At 42.0% G+C, this 16,688-nt stretch overlaps 1 protein-coding gene across 1 annotated transcript; it reads right to left on the reverse strand.

Annotated features, from left to right (window-relative positions):
* Positions 1-239: 239 nt before the first annotated feature.
* Positions 240-14,486, reverse strand: LOC142569069 (uncharacterized). Its single transcript, XM_075678578.1, has 6 exons — positions 13,292-14,486; positions 11,346-11,480; positions 9,508-9,627; positions 6,796-7,056; positions 1,872-2,519; positions 240-298 (listed from the first exon to the last, which is right to left on the reverse strand). The coding sequence occupies exons 1-6, from the start codon at positions 14,484-14,486 to the stop codon at positions 240-242; spliced, it is 2,418 nt and encodes an 805-aa protein (XP_075534693.1).
* Positions 14,487-16,688: the final 2,202 nt, after the last annotated feature.

Below are 16,688 nucleotides of genomic sequence, written 5' to 3' on the forward strand. Positions count from 1 at the left end.
CAAGCTGATAATTTTAATACTTACTTTGCATCCGTTTTTACTAAAGATAATGGTCATACACCTCATATAGCCTACACAGCTGCTAGACCACCCATTGCAGACATTGAAATCAATGAACAAGGCGTTTTAAATCTTCTCCTGAATATTGATGTTAAGAAGAGCCCTGGTCCTGACGGCATTCCAAATGAATTTTTACGTAGATATGCAGAATGGAACTCTAAATACCTAACTAAAATTTTTCAGTCCTCTGTTGATAGTGGTTGCTTCCCGGTAGCATGGAAACGCGCAAAAATCATACCTATACACAAAAGTGGCAGTACAGCAGAAGTGGCAAATTACAGACCAATTTCTATTACAAGCGCGTGTTCTAAGCTCCTTGAGTACATTGTTAATAAACAATTAGTTTCTTACTTGGACCAATACAACTTGTTTTTTCCTGGACAGCACGGTTTCCGAAAACGGCTTTCAACAACTACCCAACTCATTGAAATTGTACATGACCTCTCTGAAACGTTAAACTCCCGTGGTCAAACAGACATAATCTTCCTCGACTTTGCGAAAGCATTCGACAAAGTGTCCCATCCGAAGTTAATCATAAAAATTGATTCTGTATTTCAGAGCCCCGCAATCACTCAGTGGTTTTCATCTTACCTTTCTTCTAGAGAACAATACGTTGAATTCGGGGGGTGCACATCACGCCCTTCCTGTGTTGTGTCCGGAGTTCCGCAAGGAAGTGTCCTAGGTCCTCTTTTATTTCTGATCTTTATAAATGACTTGCCCAGTAATATTAGTGTCCCTGTCAGACTGTTTGCTGACGATTGTGTGATGTATAATAAAATTCGGGATAGTAATGATCAGGCCAATTTACAGTCTAGTTTGCAAATAATTAAAAAATGGTGTGACGACTGGCAGATGGAACTAAACGCAGCTAAGTCTGTTGTTATGTCCATAACGAGAAAGAAAAAAATTTTGCGTTACCCTTACAATATAAATAGTATAACTATTAGCAGAGTCGATAAACATAAGTATCTAGGAGTAACGTTCACTTCTGACCTCAGATGGAATCAACACATTGACGCTGTATGTGGTAAGGCCAGCAAAGCGCTCTGGAGCCTAAGACGGAATATAAGTGCGTCGACACCTGAGGTCAAAATTTTAGCCTATAAATCGTTAATACGTCCTACCTTGGAGTATGCTAAAGCTGTATGGGATCCCTACACTAAATCCAACCAACAAAAGATTGACAGAATCCAGAGGTTAGCATCAAGGTTCATATTTAACAAGTATCGCTACTGCCAATCCCCCACTGAACTTTGTAAGCTTGCCGACTTACCTCCGCTAGACTTACGTACCAAGTATGAGCGACTGAAACTAATCTACCTTATCATTAATGGTCACTTGCTTGTCGACAAACACAACTTGTTCAAAATCTCGACAAATGAAACATCCAGACATCGTCATAGCCAGTACATCACACCCCCTCAGGTCAGAAATGACTGTTTTAAGTACAGTTTTGTCCCGAGAGGCATTACGGAATGGAATGCGCTTCCCGACTCTGTCATGTCGGCCTCATGCATTGAGGAGTTTTTGCAATGTGTACATGTTATTCTTTTCGCCGCTAACTAATATGTAACTTTGTCAAAGGTGTATCTGTTCATTTCGTTTATTATTTTGGGGGGGGGGGAAATTTGTAAGGTGCATAAAATCCAAACCGATTCGCGTCCCTGCTGAAATGTCTGCTGCTGTTCATTTACTTGCTTTTGTTGTCATACTGTATCCTTGTATGTGTTTGTATTTTCCACTCCTGTAAAGGCCCTTCATGGGCTGACAGTATTATTAAATAAATAAATAAATAAATAAATAAATAAAACATGGCCGGATGTGCTGCGGAAAGCGTTGGTCATCCAGGAAAAGGACTTCTCGGCACAGCAGCAAGCAAGTGTGACCTGCCCTCAACAACACACGAACCATTTTCTCTATGCGGAAGAAGCCTTCTGATGTTTGCACAAATGTGCTGTCGCTTTTAGTTGGCCTTTTGTACAGTGTGCTGTGGTACATCTGTTTCTTAAATACAAGCCTCTCGTAGCACTCAATACTACTGCCACCATAGCCAGTATCATTGAGTGCTTGCATTTCGGAAGCACTGAATGTAGCATGCTTGTTCAGGCCAAGAAACGTTGCACCACCTTCTTCAACTGCATTCTGGATATGTGGGTGTCCAAGGAAACTATCACAAACTGCCCTGTCCTCTTCCGAGATATTTGCAGTGGCGATGAAGTGCTCTAGATATTGCCCCATAACCACACGCTCAACAATCTGATGGGGCAGGCCATGAGCAGCGGTCACCGACTTTACAAGATGCCCATTCCCACTCTCAAATGAAAAGGCAGAATGGGCCCACAGTGGCCCCAAATGTCGAACACTCTCTGCAAGGTGGTAGAGCTGGTGCACATTAAACGTCGCTGCTGTCACACCATACAGTGCCTCACAGCGTGCTGCAAACATTGACAGAAGGCGCTCTGAAAAGAATAAAATGGAGCAATCAGAACAGTGAATTTTTGTAATGTATAAAAAGCTTGAGGGTCTAATCACATTTGGTGCAGTTGAGCTTATATTTTGAGTGGAATTACAAGCATCTCCAAAAGGCAGCACCTTAGCGAGCATTTAAAATAAAACTTAGTTAAGGGACCAGGGAAGTCATTTACTATGGTGTCATTTTTGATGTGAAAGCATCAAATGGGCCAATGTGCGAAAAAAGCAGCGCCTGTAGCAGCGAAACATCACTTAAGTTGCCACTGGCTGCAACGCGACATCACGAGCAGGTGAAACGGTTACCTGCTGCTGTGTTAGCGCGCCAGGTGTAGTGCGAGGATTATGGCTTTGTAAGCCGGCACACAGTTTGTATCTCTCTCTCTCTCTCAACCCCACTGGGCTTAGCTGCTGCGCGCACCTGCCAGCTTTGGTGGCCTTTGCTAGTGCCTCAGTCTCTTGTCGCTTCCACCACGTACATAGCAAATAATAAATAAATAAATGCACTTCATTTCTCAGCAATATTGTCCAAATGATTCCGCTCTACAGCCAACATGCTAACGTAGAAACTGTAGAAAAAAAAAGTAACCCGCACCAACTTAATTGAAAACTCAATAATAAATACCTCGCAGAAAAAATTAAAAGATTACTTGCAGCACGAAGCTCGAATGACTGCAGTTGGTACAAGTTGTGACATTAATTATTTTGCATTCGCAACTTGTAACAAGCGCTTAGGTGTCCTTGGATTTTTGTTGCAACTCGTCTCCACTTCCCCATAAGCAACAAGGTCCTGTGCCACTGCAAGGAAAGTGTACCACTAATGGCTCAGCAGAGACCTCAGCACAAGAGTATTGGGCAGTGTCATCAGCCTTTCTTTTTTTTTTCAAGTGAAGAAATGTGTAAATGCAAAAATTACTACGTGTTACAACACATGCACTTGTGTTTCTATATTTGTGCTGACACATCACTGTTGTGCAGAGACCTACTTTGAGGCATCCTAAGGACCACATGGCCTGCCAAAATGAAGCATTCATTAATATACGCTACTTATCACAAATGGTTTAGTAGTGTGTAATCATCATGCTCTTTCTCTGTCACAACTTTCACTTTCCTTACTCTCTTCTAGCATATTGCTTTAACATTTTAACATTGCATCAGAAGCGGCTACATGGTTGATATACAAAATGTGATGATGTTAAATGGACACTAAAGATGAACACTAAATCTGTGTAGACCGACAAGGCACGCTTTCAAACTATTTTCGTTAATTGCACACTAAAAGTTGATTAAACAAGAAAAATAAGGCCAAACCTTTTTTTTTTAATTTCACATTGAACCCCAAGCACCAGAACATCAGTGTGATGTAACAGATCTCAAAGTGTTTTCTATTGTCCATTGCATCACACTAAAAGTTCTCGAAACTTGCAAATTTCAGTCTTTGCCTCTGTTGCAATACGATGTAGCCCAATAAACTAGGCCTGAACAGACACTGAAAATCATTGACATCACGGCAAGCTGAAGTGAGAACTTAAGGTGGCGTTGCCATGTCTTTCCTTTTGCATCATGCTAGATTACCAAGTTTCCTCCTATGGTAAGAATGGCTTTTCATGTTATACAAATAAGGGTTATTTGCTAACACAGCTTAACTTACTTTCCTCTTTAGTGTCCGATACCCCCGTGGTTGCTTAGTGGCTATGGTGTCGGGTTGCTAAGAATCAAATCAAGGGATCGAATCCCAGCCACGGCTGCCGCATTTCAATACAAGAACACCCATGCACTTACATTTAGGTGCACATTAAAGAACACCAGGTGGTCAAATTTATTCGAGTCCCTCATTATGGCATGCCTTGTAATCAGATCATGATTTTGGCACGTTAAATCCCATAATTTATATATTTTATCTTTAGTGTCTGTTTATCACTAATACCAAAATGCTAAATTATGCCTTTTACATTTTCTAGAAGTTGTGTGGAGAGGTGCTCCAGAGAAACTGCATAATGATGTATAATTGCAGAAAAAGTAAGAGTGCTTGTTAGTTTTAGGTATGAGCATGGCCTCAACCCAACCTAATAGTCCCCTAGAGCTACGTTTCAATGAAATGTAGAGCAAAAACTGACACCACAGACCTTTAAGTGCACTGACACCAGTTAAATTAAATGTGAGTGCACATAAGAGTGTTGCAATCTTTCTAATATATGTGCTTGGCTCACAAAATGGTGAAAATCTTTGTATGCAACAAGAATTTTCTATAGCTGGCAAAATAGATGTCGGGAAGTCTTGTGGCTTCCAGAATAGAAGCCTCTGTCCTCTAGGAGCATGTCCATATAAAACTGTGATTACAAGTTGTGCACCCTTGAGAATGTTTTTGATCTTTCCCTCATGCTATTACCCCTTTACAGTTATGCAGGCAACACTTTCTTTTTACGACCTCCAGGGGGAAGGCACATTTTCCTTCCAGCTCAGCTAGAAGAAACACGTGCAAGGAAAAACATATATGCACACTCCACACGCTAAGAAAATTCGGAAGCGAAGCTTTCAAGAGCCAGCAAGGGAAAATGCCATATTATGACGATGAGACACACTGCAGATTTCATTTATGAATGCATCCCTCAGCCACCATGGCCGACCTTGCAGAGCAAGCAGAAGTTTTATACGGCATTAAAACATGTTAAATTGCAAGATGCAACATGCTTGACCTTGTAGAAATGCACCACTATGTGATAAGCGCAGCTAATTTTGGTAAAGAATGTGTCCCATAAGTTCTATCTGGTTTACACAAGGGAAATTCTTAAGGGTGTTTTATTATGTCTTTTCAGGTATGCATCCGAGGCTTAAAGGTTAGAGCATCAGGCTTCTGTGTTGGGGGAACTAGGTTTAAACTATCCATCGGATGTGTAATTTTATATATTATTCACTCTTAGGCATGTGTCAAGGCCATGTACACAGCCAGATAGAAACACACAAACCGCTAAGTGGGTAGAATAGCCAAAGAAAGCTGGTAGAGCATGGCAGGTATTCAATCTTGTGGACCTCTCAATACACCCCTACTGCATTGCACGGCATCACAATAAATAAGGTCGTAGAGCATGAACATTTATTTTTACTTTTTGGTGCACTATTTTCATTTTCGAACCATTTTAAATCCTGCTTATCAGCAGCAGCGGCGGCCTGTTTTTATGTTTACTGCAGGATGGAGGCCTCCCCCAAGTAATCTCCAATTACCAAGTTGTGCATGTGAATTTTGTGATGTCATCATACCACACGTAATACTCCGCCGTCCTCAATTGCGCTTCCATTTCCTTGGCATCCATTCTGTGACTCTACTAGACCACCAGTTATCTGCCCTACAATAATGGTTTGTCCAGCTTCATTTTTTCCTCTTAATATAAACTAAAATATTGGCTACCCCTGCTTGCTCTCTAATCTACACACTGTCTTCCTGTCTCTTAATGTTATGCCTAACATTTTTTGTTTCATCACTCATTATTATAACCTGCTTATTGAAAATTTTGCCAAGACAAAACTCAATCTTAATGCACCCAAGTTGAATGCACATAAGCCGTTTTACACCAAGAAACTTTCACATTTGGTGGGCCAAATAATGCAATTTACTAAAGATGCATAAGTAATTGCAAAGTAAAGACATACAGACACATATGATTACATAAGCTCTAATCTGTGCATGGACAAAGCTTGGTGTTGAAGTGCACATAGTTGCATCTATACACACCCCTTTCAGTCCATGTTTCTCATACTGTGTCACTAATCCTTTATCAGTAACTGTTGAAGTAGGCTAGCTTTCCACAATAATAAAATTTAGGAGAGGGGGCTTACATGATTTTACAAATTGCAGTGTGGAGGTGTAGAACATACATTTTAGAGTGCAATAAATAATACCCAAAACAAAGGTGAGCGAAGCCAGTTGCTTTCAAGAATGAACTTCAGATTTTTGTCTATAATGTTATCTTGGGTAACAGATTCACACGTATATGTACTTGTTGCCAAAATTCCCCATTTTAAGTACATTTCAACAGCATTTGCTGTACGAGTGAAAAGAACAGATGTTTACGGAGGTGAGCCTTGTTTTCTGTTTAACCTGAGTACTTCCGCAATTTCTAGTTATTAGTTATTGAATATGACTGATAAATCAACAAACAACCAATACTTACTGCGCCACTCCCAACACATAATTTCTGAACAAAGATTACAAGCAATTAGAGTGAGCTATGACGTGGATACTTAACCTACATTTGTGCAGTACTTTACCTGCATGGTCTATCTGCTGAGTAGATATCTCTTCTCTAAGCAGAATATGTACAGCCTCTGACAGCTTTACGAGGTGACGCCAGTACTCATGGGGGATCAGGCCATCAAGGCATGGCAGGGCGTAGAAAAGAAGCCAGTGCTTCCATTCTGAAGCCTTCCAATGAGCCCTGTCATCGATGCGACGGGGTAGACGTGTGATGCAGTGAGGAGGTTGAATGCTTAACAAGCGGTTATTAACTTCTCTCACAGATGATGGGCTGCCTGCAGACATAAAAACGGCACAATGATTAATTATACAGAGCATTTTAAGTGACCAAGATGTCTCTCCAATACAGTAAAATTAAACCCGAAGAATGAAATCTATGGCACGTCAGTCAGAGTAACATATGCTTAAAGCATGCAAGTTACTGAAATGGCAAAAAAGAAGTACTTCCAGTCATATCTAGACTCAATTACATTGGTTTTGGTCTGATTTGTGAAGGTGTGTGCACTGGTGAGCAGAGCTCTTCATTGTTGTATTTGGTGCGTCAACTATACGAAACTTTGCTGCGTATCAGGCAGCACTTCCTTATCAATACATTTAATGTAATCTGTACGCACTTAACGTGGCATGAAGCACTAAGAGCATAGCAATGCTTCCTCCTCACAGCCACCTCATCACATTTTTTTTACATATTTTAAATAAGCATGCAGATTGCATACAGTGTACTGTGATGATGCCAAAAATTAATAAACAACCTCGTGCTACTCTCCGTGGGCTTTTCCAGTCACCTCACACATGCTGCTCACCTAATACTATTCTTCTAATATGTGCCATAATACAGCAATAGTTAAAAGGGTCGCTGAAATTATTTTTGTCATAACCAAGTGATTTATACGGTGGTCACACCTTTTAAAGCCACCTCACAAATTTTGTAACGACACACAGCACCAAGAGAGGTACAAGCAATTATAGATTCAACATGTACGCTGTAGTGCAAACACATGGCGAGAGAAAAGACTGGAATATGGTACAGTGTGTGCCCCCTTTCCACTAGACTGGACACGATGCAATACCAACTAACCCATCAGTCTATACCTTTAAAGATTACTCTCCACGAAAGCTACAGCCTTCATCCTCTAAACCTATTCCACACTTGTGCTTACATTCAGCGTAAAATTGTGTGGTTAACATCATAAAGCTGCACACGTGCTGCGAGGGTTAGTGTTGTGGAGAGCTCAGAATTTAGACTACCTGAGGTTCTGTAGCATGTACTTTGGCTTTTCCAAAGCACAGCACCATTGAAACATGGTTACCATGGCTACGATTGAACCTATGACTGCCTGTTGAGCAGCTGAGTGTCATAGCCACTGTGTTATTAGGGCATTTCTGTCTTGTAACCTACTAGGCACTGTATAACATAGCTTTGCAAGCGTTCTCTACTTCTAGTCCATTTTAACATGTGTGTTGAATTATCTATTGCTTATGGCACACAATTAACACTTTTTGTAATTGCTGACATGTCGGAAGTCTCTCGTAAAGATCAGCTATGGCGCTTGTGTGCCTTTATGGGGGATAGCCCCCAGCCTGTATCTCCTGCACAAATAGTTCGCAACTGATCCACCTTTGTGTTTGAGGCACAGGCAAGCCACAGTGCAGCAGGAACATGTAACGGTTATACCTTTCTTGCTGCACAAGACGCTGCTGTACCCAATTAGTTTCTACAAAACCTAGTCTCGTAATTGTTCCTTACAACTAACACAGGATAGTCCATCAGCCACCGGTAACTACTTTCAGCGTCTGTTGCTTTATTTATCACTCCCTCCCCTCTGTCCATATCCTTCAACAGGTCTTGACCTTCCCTCCAAAGCACACACTTGCAGAAATGTGCAAATAACAGCTGATGCTTCGTCCTAGTTCTTAGCCATGTGCATGCTGATGATTTGAGCAAATGTCTGTGTTATAGCCTTCCATGTTTTGTTTTTTCTTTGTTTTTTTTTGCTTGCAAAAGTGATAACTAAGCATTACAATATGCTAGTGTTGCATATATGCACTGCTACATTGCAGTTGTTGCAGATGCTGCTACGCAAGAAGCAATTAATATACACACTTAAGTGGCATCATCAAGCCATTCAAGCAAGATGAACAGAGATAGATGAAAAGTATACATAGCAAAGTCACTGAAATCAGCACATCTACAATCTTCATAATCTGTGTACACTAGAACATGACCCTCCCTCCCCCCCCCCATTAACAGTCCCTAGAAACTTCCCTACTGGATAAGAACAATTTGTATGCTGCAGTTACGTAATTCAGTATTAAAAACCATAATATGTAAAAGCACAAGCTATATTACTGCAGAAGTAACTGCTCATCGTCATTAATCATTCTATGCTACATTATCACTTAAGAATGCCACAGAACACATTTGTTTACAAATGGCACTCTTTTCGCAAATTACAATCTTTTATTCACTTTTCTATCATCATACTCATTTGTTTTCTGCCTGTCTTGATAACGTTGCTTCTCTGTTCACCATTCATACATCTGATTTATATAGTTGGTTGATTAAACCTGCTGCATTCTGCTTTGGTTTGTTTAATCATTCAACATGTCCTCTATCAAACTCCTTGCCTCACAGAAGCACCTTCTGTAAGTGTTTGCTACAGTTGAAGCCTTGCTTGAATATTGCAAGTATAAGAAGCATGAAACAAAGTTTGAAATATACATACCGACGTAATACCGTTCAGAACAGTTAGTTGTACTGAACAAGGCCTCGCTTATCTGCCTTGTGACTTCTAGCAGAACACAGTGCATGTATTCGACGCTGACTCCCTTGACAAGGTTGAAACCTGAAAAATTACATTCAAAACACACACACTTACTGATTGAAGTCATCCGACGATAATGCTCCTACCAGAAAGAAATCAGGCAAGTGCCCTGCACCATAGGTCGCAGCCTGATATCAGGTGTTAGGCTGTATACAGAGTACTACCTCCCTGCTGCCTGCACTATGATAAATATGGAGCAGAGAAGAGCTACCTGCTTAAAGAGCTCCTAAACAACCATGAGCTCGAAAATTGAGTTACATAGTGGCTGATGAGCACTAGTCCATTATGAACATCATCAGCCTATTTTTTTGTCCACTGCAAGACGAAGGATCTCCTATTACCCCTGTCTCGCACTAGCTGATTCAAACTTGCACCTGCAAACTTTTTAATTTCATCATATCACCTCATTTTCTGCCATCGTTGACAGCGCTTCCCTTCCCATAGCACCCATTCTGTAACTCTAGTGTTCACTGGTGATCTACACTACGCATTACTTGGTCTCCCCAACTCCATCTTTTTCTCTTAATGTTAGCTATGATATTGGAAACCCCCTTTGCTCTCTGATTCCCACCGCTCTCTCCCTGTCTCTTAACATTTCGCCCAACATTTATTGTTCCATTGCTCTTTGTGCAGACGGTAACTTGCTCTCGAGCTTCTTGGTTGACCTACAAGTTTCTGCCCCATATGTTAGCACCGGTAGAATGCTATGATTGTACCCTTTTCTTTTCAACAACAGTGTTAAGCTCCTAGTCAGGATTTGGTAATGCCTGTCGTAAGCACTCTGACCCATTTTTATTCTTTTGTAAGCTTCGTTCTCATGGTAAGAGTCTCCTGGGAGTAATTGACCTAGGTAAGCGTACTCCCGTACAAACTCTAGAGGCTGACGAGCGATCATGAATTCTTGTTTTCTTGCCAGGCTATTAAACACTGCATTTTTCTTCTGCATACAAAACTTTAACCACACTCTTGCACTTGCTCAGTTAAGGTCCTCAATCATTTGTTGCAATTGATCTCCACTGTTGCTGGAATATGAACACGTGGCGGCAAGAATACTTTTAAAGTGGCGCAGTAATAGCAAAGCTACAGGCGTTTGAACAATGAAAATGCAACTACTACTGTTTCTTGCTCTCTTTTGCTACTCTCCCCATTTGCACTATCTGCCCCTTGTCACATACTCACCAACACTACGCAGTCTAGTGAAAGCTACATCTCGAATCTGCAGGCCAGAAAAAAAGGGTCCTCCATTGTCCACCCCTAATCATCATCAGCGTGAAACTTACTGAATAGAAGCTTCATAAAAGGTTCGGTTGAGCACAGTGGGCAAGCATCCCTCCATTCTCAGAATACACAGTCAGCTCTTGCCAAGTTGGCACTGTCGTTCCTCGACTACTGACCAATCAAGAGTTTTTAGCCCTGCCGACACCACCTGGAGCACCCTGTTGATGCGTGGTGGTGATGCACAAAGGCAGCAGCGGATAGGGCAGGAGAGCAGTACAGGATTGTTTTTTGAATTCGTGGCGTTTCCTGCAGCACATAGGGCTGCAGCATTCACTGGTGGTTATGGTCACAGCATTCTCCAAGCGACGAGCATATTTGTTTAAAAGTGTAAAAAAATGTTAGACGTTTATGGGCTCTTTAAGGCTTCATAAGCTGGTTTCCCTTCCTTCTTAAGACTGTTACAGCTGGTTGTTTAACACACCACCACATAAAAGCATAAAAGAATGCCGCTGCATGCTTACCTTTAAGGCTCAATAAAGCTGATGGGCCCTTGAAACCATTCACTGTGTTTTCTGTGATGTATGCAATATGCATGTCTCTGATTACTTGACTATGTGTCCTTTCCTCAGCCGGTTGGTCAATGTAGCGCATGCCACCTGAAAATAATGAAATGGAAAGCTTGCTTGTACACTTTTACAAAGGCACTGCACTACATAAACTATATATGGTGACAACCAAAATATTAACAAGTTTTGCCCACAAAACCACACTGTGCCTGCAGGCTATGCATCCACAATCCAAAATGTAGTTGCAGAGAGACACCACACTTTCCAATTATGTAAATGTACCTGACATTGCTACGTTATCTGGTGCAAACTACAAATTTAAAGGAACTTGTACGTACATGCACACAGTTTATGACAAAAACTGTTATGCTGTAGAGTTCAGAAGTTAGAGAGGGCAGGGCATTACTACGAATTTAAGTGACTGTGACTTAACAGTAGGGAATGATGGCATTTGTTATTTTTTAAACCATACAATTGTATTTGTTTATAGTAAAATGTTAAAAAGAATCACTTCATTGCTTTTCAACTTCTTGATTTTTATGAGCCTGCTGCTGTGGGTTTTCTTCACCACCCTGTGTTTTCTTGTTTTCTACAATCGTAACATTGGCGACTGCGCCAGCTATGGCGGCAGCCTCAACCAAGTGACACCTGATTGCGAGTCTTTGCAAAGCATGCTGGTGTGCTTGCCACCAATACAGTCCAGTACTTCAAGATGCACCAGAGTGCAACTGTTTTCAGCAACAACATAATGCAATTTGCCTTTAGCGGCTACATGAAGCCGCAGCATCGTAAGGCTTATGTAAGCTGCTTATGTAATGCAGGTGTGTGAACACAAACATTATCACAAAGACTCTTGGCAGCTGTCCATATTTATTTGTTCCAAACTTGTTCATATAGGGTTGCCAACTGTCGATGAGTGGACAAAGTTGGAATGGAAGGGGAGCGCCATTCTATTATTAAGCAGAAAAAATCAAAGTTGGGACATTTGGTTATCGAAACTGGATCAAGTCACAACTTGGGACATTTACTCAGAAATAGAGACTGTCTCGCTGAATTCAGGACGGTTGGCTACAGAATACTTGCTTCTACCATAACAAGAAACCATCACCTCTAACAAGCTCATAACAGTATGTACTTAATGTAAAAAGAAAAAAGAAAGTAGTACTGTTGTCTTTTTTCTTTTCGTGTTAAAAATTAGGTTGGTATGATCTTGTTACCTGCATGGATAAAAAAACTGCAAAAATGTGGTAACAGGGACGACAGATGCTTGTCCTCATATGCACAAAATTAGCTAATGAACCTATGAGCACATTTACAGTGAGCTTGACAGAAATGAGTTTTGTCGAGGTATGTTTATTTTTGACACTGGCTTTCCAAGTTTTCCTCACAGACGTGGTCAGTTAAAGTAACACATGGCACAGAAAACTGGAAAGTCACAGTATCTCTACTGCTGTACTTTTGCCTTAATGGCAAGTGCCTTGCATGTGTTACTGCATGCACACTCATGTGGCATGTTTTGCCACACGTTTTAAGAAACTTAGCATGTCTATCACTTCATCCACAGTCAAGCTAAGCCAGGTTTTTGCACATAACAGACTTCCCAGTGAATATTTTCGAATTTAATTACTTGCACAAATATTCTCAAGATCCCACATAGAGCATGCTGTGTGTTGAAAGTTGCCCTTGCTTCCCAAGTCTTTGAGTGATATGAGGAGCAATATCTGTCTTGATAGTTGGCATTCTTGTGTGCAGCTACATCTTCTACACCAGTATTCTAGACTGAAAATATTAAAATAAGAAGACTGTTCCGTGCATACAAGAGACACCATTCAATTACAATAATTACACTATATAATACTGCAATTATAAAAACTGTTTGGAGATATCAGCACATTTCTTACCTTCTCTATGCGTTGCCATCGTGAGGCACCGAGGGCAGCCATGCAGACCGTTGAACTGAATCATGTTCAGAACGGCAGCACGTGCAGGTGCATCCACAGCACAGCACAGCACAAATACTCTAGATTGGTGTACAGATGATGCAGTCTTCCATGATATGGGCTTCATACTTTTTACCTGCTCAACAAACTTTGCAAGAAATGTCTGCATATTTGGGTGGGTTCTCCCAAACCATAGTGCTGTCAGAACAGGATTTTGAAGTCGTGTGGCAGGTGGTAGCTCATTCACCACAATTTGCAGAGGCCACACTGATGTCTTGGAGGACTTGAAAACTGGACTTCCATCTGTGTTGATGGTCAGAGTCAAGTCATCATAAGTCAAGTTCTCAGCTTTGCTAAGCTCATGAAAGCAAGCAGCACTTGTTATGTCAGTGACAGCATCACATCGCTGGCTTCTCTTCAACAACCCTTCTTCCAGGCTTTCCTTTGTCCTGTCAATGAGAAGGCAAAGCTGACTTGCTGTGTCCAAAGTCACAAAAAATGACCCTTTTGCATGCACATTGGTGACATTTTCTTTGGTGCCACAGACAGTACATAGTGTGTTGCCGTTTTCCACTGTCAACACAGCCTGACAAACATCACAAAGGTACCAATAGGTAACTAAGCCACTTTTCTTTGTTGACCACAGCTTTCTAAATGCGTACTTGTTGCGTGGCAACACGTCAGCTCCTGCGATGCTGTTCACCAGCGCAGCCAGATCGCCCAACGCTGTCCACGTCAAGCCATGCGTAACTGCATATGACATGGCCATAGCAGCAGCTCCTGCCTTGGACGTACCAAGGTTTGGCAGCGTTTCCGAGCTGAGTGCAGCAAATGTAGTGGCCAATATTTCCTCTTCGATAAGAGGCGGCGGCGATCCACTCTCAACTGAGTCGTCGCAGTCTTCTGCTTCCTCGCGAAACATGCAGCTTTCTTCAGACGAGACGGGTGAGGGTTCGCGGGACAGATCGTCGCCGGTGCAGGAAGGCGGTGCGTCATCCCCGCACGTAGACGGCTCTGCGCTGCTCGGTGCGCTGGAACAATCCGCGTTCTCCTCGCCTGCTTTCCAACGTCTGTAAAAAGTCGTTTTCGGCACGCCGAGTTCCTTGCTATGGTGCAAGTAGCTCTTTCGCGCCCTTTTCGACGGAACGTCGGCCATCGGCTCAATCTGAGCGATAAAACACACGTAATGTGTGCAAAACTGCTGCTACATAGAATAATTAACTGATCATTAATCGAACAGTGAACAAGCTACTAACCATTAATCGAAGACTGGATCGACCCTCAATTCGGCAGCGCCTAATTAGAGTCGTAGAACAGGAGGTCAAGATCAGTCGCTGGTCGTGGCCGCAGCTATCACTGAATGCACCAACCACAGTATAAGGCCTTCGGATTAACCCCATCGGCTTAATCCTGTATATTGGGGGCGAGCTCCACCACTGGAAAATCTGGCGCCACCGTCGGCATGCATGACGTGACATGAAGGATCACGTGTACACGGCGGCCGCGTCGGCTGCTTCGGAAGCGCCAAAGCGACCTGAAAACGAAAGTTTAAGTCCCACTTGCGCTGCAGTTCTCATTAAGTGGGGAGGCTTTCCCGCCTTGGGTGTCTGCTTGACAACATCTGAAATCACTATAATCGGTAGTGGCTATACCTTTGGAGGCGTGCAGTATGGTAGGGCTACTGCTCGGTGTCGCATTGCCGGACGTACGCAACGGAGCCCGGTGCCAGCCTTATTCACACGTAGCCGGAGGACAAAAAGCTGCCTGAATCTTGGCCCGCGAAACTTAGAACGGGCAGACAGCCATCGGCTACAACTCGGGTATGCAGCAAGCACAGACACAACGAAGATTTCTGCTACGGCGCTGGGTCTGCGATATTCGGTGAGTAGAAGAAAACGCGCACTGAGACCCTCGCCCGCAATCGCTGCCCGGCGTGTGTGTATACACACACACACACACACACACACACACACACACACACACACACACACACACATATATATATATATATATATATATATGTATATATATATATATATATATATATATATATATATATATATATATATATATATATATATATATATATATATATATATATATATATATATATAAATATATATATACTTAGATTTAGGTGCACGTTAAAGATCCCAAGATCCCCATGTGGTCGAAATTTCCGGAGTCGCGCCTCCACTACGGCGTGCCTCGTAAAAGTGGTTTTGGCACATAAAACACACCATTTAATTTTTTTTTGGAATGGTATAGGATCGGTAAGAAGCATATTTAAAAAAGGCGTATACGGTGTTTGTTTTATGAATTAACGCACTGGATTACGAAAGAGAAGCAGCGGGAAATTGCCCGCTGCATGAGAATACCAATAAACATATACAGTGCGATCGCTGCATTGAGACTTCATTCTGTTATGCGCCATTTGTTTACACGACAGTCCGCTATATGAACATATTTCACATAGCTTAATTGCGCTCAGCGACTGCCTACCTTTCATGCAAGAAGCCGGTTCGGGAGACTCCATCGCCGCGACCGCGTGCAGTGGCGTTTACTGTACGTACGTATTCGGTAAAGAGATAGCGTCTGTAAACGATTCTGTGCTTCCAGTTCGCCAATATTATTATATATCGACAGTTATATAACGAAGGAATAATTCTGTTCCGCGGTTCTATTGTGAGCTGCATGGTGCCACGAGGTGACCGCATGCACTTCGTTATAAAGGCGTTCGACTACAGCTAGGCCTGTATATTCGATCGTACGTGTTTCTAATAAATGTGAAAATATCACAATTAAAGTACACCAAACAGGTTGTCTTGAGGGTTATGTATATACATATACGCTTTATTGCCGAGAGCATGCAGCTTGTCCTTAACGACAAGCTGCATGCTCTCTGCAACACGGCTTTGTCCACGTAGTACAATTGTACTACGTGTACAAAGCCGTGTTTGTTGTTGTGGAATATATATTCTACAACAAATGCTGATGCTGATTATGTCAACATAAGGTAAAGCGGACCGGTATACCGCTTTACCTATGTTACATAATCGTGTGGTACGGAGACACTCTATCCCTGGTATGTTGAACTGACGCAGCATCCGGTTCTCTTGCTTTTGTCATATGTATACATATATAGCGACACGTCGGTATAGATGAAATGAATGTTTATTTTGTCGAACGCTGATGACAAGACTACGAATACTCAACGTTCATACATTTCCGCTGGCATATAATTGATACACGTACGTGGTAAATATTTTACGCAATCGCGTCTGATTGAAATTCAAAAACGGTTGAAGGCAAAGTGCAACATAATGTACAAGAGGTGACAACCCTCTTAGATCTGACC

This window comes from Dermacentor variabilis, unplaced genomic scaffold (assembly GCF_050947875.1).
Source record: "Dermacentor variabilis isolate Ectoservices unplaced genomic scaffold, ASM5094787v1 scaffold_55, whole genome shotgun sequence".
NCBI lineage: Eukaryota > Metazoa > Arthropoda > Arachnida > Ixodida > Ixodidae > Dermacentor > Dermacentor variabilis.

Bases quoted from the DNA above. Each gene is read 5' to 3' on its own strand.
- LOC142569069 (XM_075678578.1), bottom strand. From the start codon at position 14,486: ATGGCCGACGTTCCGTCGAAAAGGGCGCGAAAGAGCTACTTGCACCAT. The intron at 7,057-9,507 runs GTATGTATATTT...TTATGTCTGCAG, and splicing joins TTCTGAACGGTATTACGTCG to GCAGCCCATCATCTGTGAGA. The intron at 299-1,871 runs GTTTTATTTATT...TTTTGTGTATAG, and splicing joins TCCGCAGCACATCCGGCCAT to GTATGATTTTTGCGCGTTTC.